The sequence below is a fragment of the Helobdella robusta genome (genome assembly GCF_000326865.2).
Source record: "Helobdella robusta unplaced genomic scaffold HELROscaffold_47, whole genome shotgun sequence".
Classification (NCBI taxonomy): domain Eukaryota; kingdom Metazoa; phylum Annelida; class Clitellata; order Rhynchobdellida; family Glossiphoniidae; genus Helobdella; species Helobdella robusta.
The window spans coordinates 207,581-216,159 of NW_008705176.1; the positions used below are offsets into that span (position 1 = coordinate 207,581).

Genomic DNA, 8,579 nt, shown 5'->3' on the forward strand with positions numbered 1-8,579 from the left:
TGTGCGTGTGTGTGTATGTGCGTGTGTGTGGTGTGTGTACTTACTTACATTAGCATGTACCATCACAGCTTATGGGGTATGCTAAAATTATACACATAGGATAAAAAAAATTTTTATGAACAACATTTAATGTTACTATTTTATATTAGAATATAAATTACACAAAATGGTCACCTCATGTATGCAAGGTATTTGTATTAGGGTACATATGATATTTAAAGCGTATCTGTATATGTATGCAAAGAACAACTTAATGTTTGTATGCATTGTATTGTGTGACATACAAATTCCTGATGCTTATATTGTATTACATTGCATATACAAGGTTTTAGGTATTTGTATTGTATATATACAAAAAGGATGTTTGTATATGACATTTGTATTGTATACATTCAAACTCAACGCTTGTATGTATACTATAATTGTATTGTATACAGTAGCAACTGAGATGTTTAGTAAGAGGGATGTTTGTATGCTTTGGTTGGTATGAAAATTGAACAGGAGATAATATATGCATCTTTGCAAAAGTCAGCTATTAGTTGTTGGTTGTGTATTTGTATGTGTGTGTGTTTGTGTGTGAGAGGTGTGTACATTTATTTAGGTATTCATTATGTATCTTTATAATTTTATATTTTCATATATATTTGTATACAATTTATGTATCAAAAATATATATACATATATACATATATATATATATATATATATATATATATATATATATATATTGCTGTTTTAATGCTGTTAGGCATTATTGACATACAAACATATTAATATATATATATATATAATTTGAAATATATATAACAAACATCACACACATATATATATGAATGAAAAAAATGTATATATATATATATATATATATATAAAATATATTATTTATATTATATATATCAATTTTACACACATATATCACACACACATATATTATATATACATATATATGATTAATTAAAAAATGATTGAACTTTGACAATTAAAAAAAATGATCAAAACTCAATCAAAATCAATTAAGTTAATTTTAAAGTAAAATTTAATTAAATCATAAATCTCCTCTTAAAATAGCAAAACAACACTAACTAACCCATCTTTAAAGAAGCAAATGGCAACGAATTTATTAGAAAAATAAAGCGACATTAAATGAAAAAAATTAATTAAAATAAAAGAATAACCATGCTACTCTATAGTATATTACATGTATACATGCAACCACATCAGCCACTAACATCATTGACGAGATTCATTTAGGGAAGTTAGCAACGATTTTCGTCAGCAACCGAAACTAACTCAATCGACAATCGATACAATTATAAAATGATTATATCAACATATTATATATATAATATATATATATATTTATTATAATTGTATATTACAAAATATTATACATTATAGATGTAATATAATATACACGTTATTATAATGTAGACATTTGGTTGAAGATTACTTAAGTTAAGATGAATGACACCAATCACATGAATTACATAGCGAGATAAACTGATAAACCTAAAAAGTAGATTATTTATTTCACAAATAAATCATTTTACCAAATTTATTAAATATTAGTTAAATAGATAAATATGGAAATGATGAAATTAAACAAGGCATGAAGTTAATTTTAAATTAATTAAACTAATTAATTAACGATATTAGTGAAAAACTCACATGGCAACGACGTGAAGATGAAAAATTCCTTCCCTTTCATTCAAATTCAAACAATGAAACGCACGACGGCATTTTACATTACTCATAACTACCAAATTAATAATTTTATTATTTACAATTAAATTAAATATAATTAAAGTTATAAAACAATAATTACAAGTAAATTATAAGAGGCGTTATAATACGTATATATAAATAATAAGTAAATAATAAGTTACAAATGAAATTTTATAAGGCCTCCCATAACCTGCAGTAGAAAATATTTCAACTATTCTATTCAGCAAACATACTATCATTAGAAAAATGGTACCTAGTAAAGTCTAAATGGGCGCGGTTAAATATGATAATGAGCTGCGTGATTGACAGTTGGTGTGTGCTATTTATAGACTATAAACAGCGCGCCATTGGCTGATTGGTTTTCTTTCATAATTTTCTCATGCGACGATTGATCAGTGAAAATATCTCAGCCTCATTTGCATACGCTGACGCTTATTAAAGATGCATGTGTTAGCTATCCTGCCGTCGAAAATTTACTACTATAAATTTGTTTAGTTTTCATCAAATTTTTAATAAAATATTGATTTTGATTGATACAAATTTTATTATCTTTTGTTTGTATTCTAAAAAATATGTTTTTATATCGAAAAAATCTTTTTCAGATTAGAGGGATCAATTGATTTTGGAGCGATGAACACCAGCACTAAGCTACAGCTTAAGCGCAGGCTATGCGAGCTTCTGAGCATCAATATTTATGAATTCAATGACATCTTATTAATGATCTTTCATAGAAATTTTCTCACAATGAATTTATTCTCAAATGTAAAAAGTTCAGATTTTGTTTTCGTTATGCATCCTAGATGTTAAAAGTCAATGAATAGAATGTTCAGTTGTGTAAACTTTGTTCAAAAATGTTAACGTTTCACACTGGTTTTTCAATATTTTTTATTAAATTACGTGAATGTGGATGTATAATATAGTTAGCAAAAATTTGATACACCATCATCGTATGAAATTAAATTGTACATAATGAAACGAAAAGTAAGCAACTCAAACGAGCGGAGTTTGGGACATCAAGCAAATAAAATCAAAGACGATCATTCAAAAATTACTAAATGAGACCAGACAATTGAAAATCGTTTTTATATAAAAAAAATTACATACAAAATTATTTTTTCAATACAAAAATAAAAAAATTGCTATCTTTATATTCGCTCGAGGCAAGTCGTCTTCCGTCAAATCAGTTTGCCAAATCAGGCAAAATTTAGAGAGTGTTGCGATTGGTCGAGAGCCAGAAGAGACCTTGATGAATAATAACTCTTATATGGCGTGTTCTGTCCACTTAGTGCCGCTTGTCTGATGTTGGCCAACTTGTTGTAGTGCTTGACTCTTCGTTCTTTACCAAATAGGTAATCTTTTAATTCTTGCCAGTAAGAAATGACGCACAATATGGCGGCAATCTTAAATTTTGAAATGTTTTCGGTTGAAAACGAAGATTGAAATAAAATCAATCTCTAATAAGTTATCATAAAAAATAGTTCAAACTAACTAAGATGATGCTGTCGATAAGCCAATAAACTGACACGACAATTGATTCAGGTACAGTGTATAAAACATCCTTTTCAATAAAAAAATTCCATTTAACAATAATTTTAATGACGTTATGTAATTTACGCTGAATCGTTTGATCATTTAAATCAAAGATAAATTAATTGTTTTATATTTTCTAACCCTAAATCTGTGTCCGCCAATCCAGGCGAGCGTGTAGACGCCGAGGAAGAAGTCGTACATTCGGTCAACGCACATGAAGCCAATCCAGGCAAATATCATCTTCCTACCCTCATAGGCCTTGTAAAATTGAAAAAAAAAATTTTTGGCATATAAATGTTTTGTATGTATTATCTACCGTTGTTTAAGCAGATATCCTTAGAATGATCATGCACTGAAATTTGTTTTGTGCATTTGCAAATGAACAAATAAGCTGCTAACATAATTGATTCCAATGAGCAAAACCAAGGAAACGGGAATCATGGCGATGCTGGAAACGAGTTCTATGCTCACCAATGCCACTATACCTGTTTGGTGTTGTTTAAATTTATACATGAAGTCATTGATGACGTCATCACATCTATTTACTAAATTAATTTTCATTATATTTAATGCACTGTCTAGTCAGCTCATATATTTTATACAGCAGTTTAAGATAAATGTTAGGCTTACATAAAAATTCATTTTTATTGCATTTCTCAAAGATATATCAAAGAGGCACGCAAACACACACACACAATGCACATGTAAATCCACACATCATACACTTATATATAATAGGTGGAGATTTCTTTGAAATCGAACCCGGTTACTGCAACACGAAATCAGATTAATTTTACTTCAACTGTTACTTCACCTGGCTACCATTAATAAATTTTTCTAACCGGGTGGTAGATAGAGATATTTTTCTTGGGGTTCTTTCTCAGTGATGAACCAATACATTTTTTTTAGCGCTACAATATCAATGATGATGTTTATAATGGCGGACACCTATGGTATGGAATAATTAAAAAATATCTAAACATTCATTCAAATATTTCAAAGTAAATGGATTAAATTATTTTTATTTTTTTTTAAATTTAAATTAGAGTACATACAAATTTAATATTACTAACCAACGTGAATACGGCACTGGCTCTACTTCCATTTTTTAAACTACCGAAACAGCAACAGCCCGTCAAAATCGGCATTTTGATTAGATTTTCGTGTCAAATTTAATTTAATAGTAAATTAATTATTTAAAAATTCCTTTTTAGTTACAAATAAAACATTTATTTCGTTTGATTGTGAACCACTAAATTAAAAAAAACATGTAAACACTACAGGTGATAAACAACCTAGCGTCAACTTATTTAATTTTATCAATCACAATCACAAAATTTTTACGTTTAATATTATATTAAAAAATATTTTTAATTAAAAAAATTTAATTTAAATTTGTTTTAAATTGTTAAAATTTACTTTAAAGCAGATTTTCAAATTTTTAAAAAATCTATTATTTAATTTACTTTTAGTCAATACGTGTGTTTATTGAAAAAACTAAAAGTGAACATTAACAAAACAAAAGCGTATGTTTTTTAATTTTTAGAGTTTTAATTGCTAAATAAAAAAAAAAGAAAGAAATTAGGATTTTATTTTTGTTTTACGATGTCGTCTTTGGTGATTACTGTAATGGGTTTGTATTTTTTCAAATTTTCATTTTGATCATGAATTTAAAAATGAATTGATCATACTATTTGATTTTGAATGGGTTCACTGTTTGGATTCGTTTATTATTCTGGGTCCTAACTTGGAAATGGTGGGGCCACTAATAGCGAAAAATGATGTCTTGTGAGTCTAAGAGAGAATAGGATTTTAAAATTTGTCGCTCTTTATAGCTGATATGTGAATTTTTGACTTCTTTCCTCTTTCTTTTTCTCCTGTTAATTAAGTGTTAACTCAGCTGCCCAAAAAATATTTAATAATTAAATTTATTCACCACTATAACAATTGAATTATATATATATATATATATATATTTATATATGTAAATATATATATATATATTATAGAGTGATTTTTTAAAAAATTTATGTTATTTATGATGAAAAAAGTAATTTCATTCTTAAGTATATTCTTTGGTTTGTTAATTTTGGTTTTAATCACATTTAGGGTCTGCTATATTAGCATTATTGGTAGCAGGTTACATAGGTCAGAAGTACTTGCCTGCCCCCAAGCCCAAGATTGTAGGAATCGATTTAGGTTTGAAATTTTCATTTATATAATGTTGATAATGAATTTTTAATGATTTTACATATGGTTTTCTGTTGATATTTCTATTAATTTTTTCAACAATTATATTTTAATACATTTACTTATAATATTTTCATATTTAAATTAATTATAAACACTTCTTTGAGTAATTTTTTCACTAAAGAAATTAAACCTCGCATGTTTTTTTTTGATATCGTCAGGAACGACATACTCCTGCATAGGAGCCTACCATGCAGTTTCCGGAAAAGTTGACATCATTCCAGACGGGGACGGTCATCTGTGTATACCCAGTGTTGTTGCCTACAGGTCATAGGCTAATTAGTTAATTAATAAACTAATTAATTTAGATGCCTGATAAGTACATGGCTAGTAAAGACTTTAATTATAACATGGAAACTATTGTTTGACTTTATATATATATTCTGACATTTTTAGACATTTTTAGACATGAGTGTATTGACTTCTTAGTTTGAGCCCATTCTAAGCTATTATTATTATTATTAATTTATTAATTAATTAATTAATATGCTAATTTATTTATTTATTCTTAAATTAGATAATTATTATGTTAATTAGAATTATTAACACGCAAATTAGTATGTTAATTAGAGGTTGCTAATGTTGAATAATTCAAATAGGGACACAGGTGATGTGCTAGTCGGCTACGACGCCGTCAACCAGGCAGACCACAACCCATCCAACACGTTCTACGATGCCAAGAGGTTCATCGGGAAGAAGTTTTCGTTAGAGGAATTTCAGAGAGAAGCTTCCAGATATCCATTCCATGTTCGTTGTTTTTGGTTCTTTGTTTTTGGTTCTTTGTTTTTTTTCTATTTTGTTTCTAATTATTATTGGTCTATGTTTTGTTCTATTTTTTGTATGTTTTAGTTTGTTTTATTCATTTTTTGTCTTGTTTTTCTTGTTTGTTTCGTATTTCGTCTTTTATGATTTACAAAAATTTATTTTCGTTTTCACACCCACACACACACACTCACACACGCGCGCACATATGAAAGAAAATTTCCAAACAAAATCCACAACAAACACAGATCCATCGAGATGGCGTTGATGGTTCGGTAAAATTTTACACGACCCACCACCCGGATCTCCACATATCCCCTGAAACCATCGGCTCAGAAATTCTTCTCACCCTAAAAAAATCGGCCGAGGCCCATTTTAAATTCCCCATCTCGAAAGCTGTCATTTCAGTTCCAGCCGAATTTGATGAAGAGCAGAGGAATTGTACTAAAAATGCTGCCCTCTTCGCTGGTTGGTTGGTTGGATGATTGGTTTGTTTGTTTGTTGGTTGGTTGGTTGGTTGGTTGGTTAGTTAGTTGGTTGGTTGGTTATTTAATCAGCTAATCGGGGATTTTCAAAGAAATCAAAATGATTATAATTTTGGAAACGATCAGTTTCAATGCACTATAAAGTAACACATCCAAAAATGTATAGTAGTGATGTATCGTAATTAATTTAACTAATCCAAAAATCTAATTTACACACGCATGCATCATTCATTATGTACATGCACAAATTCGAAATTAAGGCATAGAAGTGATTCGAGTCATCAATGAACCGACTGCAGCCGCCCTAGCATATGGACTCCACCAAAAAGGGGGGGCACAGGATGTCCTGGTCGTGGACCTGGGGGGCGGTACCCTCGATGTCTCCCTGCTGGATATCCAGGGCGGAATGTTTCTGACCAGAGCCATGGCAGGTTGGCTGGTTTTGTTTTGGTGGTTCGTTATTTTGTTTGATCGTTCGTTCTTGAAACTTTTTTTGGTCAATGATGTAATAATATACGTATTAAGCGTGTTTTTTAAAGTTATTTCGTTCATTCATTGAAGAGCATTGTTAGTTAAAAACCCTTTGAGAGAAAAATTTCAATCGAACAGGTACTTGAAAACATTCGAAACATTTCATTGGCGCCATCACACTTATAACGAACAAACAAACGAACGAACAAACAAACGAACGAACAAACAAACAAACAACCAATATACAATCAACATTTATAAAAACGAACAAAAAAACCAACGACCTCGCAGGCAACAACCACCTCGGCGGCCAGGACTTCAACGAGCGCTTGAAGTCTCACATCACTGCTGAAGTTGAGAAGAAGTTTAGGAGGAAGCTGGAGGACCCGGAAGATGTCCAGGCGCTTAGGGCTGCCGTCGAAAACCTCAAGATCAACCTCACCCTGTACAATTCAGCTCGGCTGCAACTCGATCTTGTATCTTTAAAAGATGAGGATGATAATAATAATAATAATAAACGACATACAAATAATAATAATAACAAAAATAATAACGCGTACAACTTCGAATTAGAAGTGACTCGAGACTTATTTGAAAAAATAAACAGAGATCTTTTCGAAAGAGTGATCGAACCCATAAAGTTAGTGCTAGAAGCAGGCGAGCTATCGACAGAGGAGGTCGAGGAGATAGTCTTAGTCGGGGGGTCCACCAGAATCCCTAAAGTTAGGCAGTTAGTGAGCGAATATTTCAATAATAAACAATTAAACGTAGCTATCGATCCTGAGCTGGCTGTAGTCACTGGGGTGTCGATTCAAGCGGGAATTGTGGGCGGAGCTTGGCCGCTTTCTGTTAGCGCCGTCGAATCAAAAACTTCCGTTAAGAAACTCTATGTTAGATAGCGTTTCGCTATTGGCTGAAATTTATAATGGTGTTTGGGTATAAATTTTTGATTGGCTGACAATTTGGGGAGTTTCATTTGAATGGCTGGTTAAATTGATGGTTAGTTGTTTCATTGATTAGAGTGACGAAGTGACTGGTTGTTAAGATATTTAGGAAAATTTTTATTCATCATTGTTTTATCTTTTTGTATATACAAATAATATTTTCTTAATGTTGTTGTTGTAAAAGTTGTTGATGTAGTTGTCATTGTTGATAGGTGCTGTACTAATTATTTTAGCGTTGTTTCGGTTATTGTCTTGAGAAATGTTATTATAACTGAATTTTAATTCTCTCTCTCTCTCTCTTTCTCTCTCTCTCTCTTTTTCTCTCTCTAATGTTCTTTTAATATTTATTCAAACATAACTCGGTAATAAGATTGATTGAGTCTCCAACTTGAATAATAATAATAATCTTTTC

At 30.2% G+C, this 8,579-nt stretch overlaps 2 protein-coding genes across 2 annotated transcripts; one reads left to right on the top strand and one right to left on the bottom strand.

Annotated features, from left to right (window-relative positions):
• Positions 1-2,918: 2,918 nt before the first annotated feature.
• Positions 2,919-4,403, bottom strand: HELRODRAFT_178273 (hypothetical protein; the record flags this gene model as incomplete). Its single annotated transcript, XM_009026413.1, has 6 exons — positions 2,919-3,125; positions 3,215-3,283; positions 3,397-3,513; positions 3,655-3,740; positions 4,098-4,203; positions 4,329-4,403. The coding sequence occupies 6 exons, from the start codon at positions 4,401-4,403 to the stop codon at positions 2,919-2,921; spliced, it is 660 nt and encodes a 219-aa protein (XP_009024661.1).
• Positions 4,404-4,753: 350 nt separating this feature from the next.
• HELRODRAFT_102143 (hypothetical protein) lies at positions 4,754-8,579 on the top strand. Its single transcript, XM_009026414.1, has 7 exons — positions 4,754-4,888; positions 5,365-5,454; positions 5,667-5,772; positions 6,105-6,252; positions 6,516-6,735; positions 7,013-7,183; positions 7,515-8,579. The coding sequence occupies exons 1-7, from the start codon at positions 4,861-4,863 to the stop codon at positions 8,120-8,122; spliced, it is 1,371 nt and encodes a 456-aa protein (XP_009024662.1). The 5' UTR covers positions 4,754-4,860; the 3' UTR covers positions 8,123-8,579.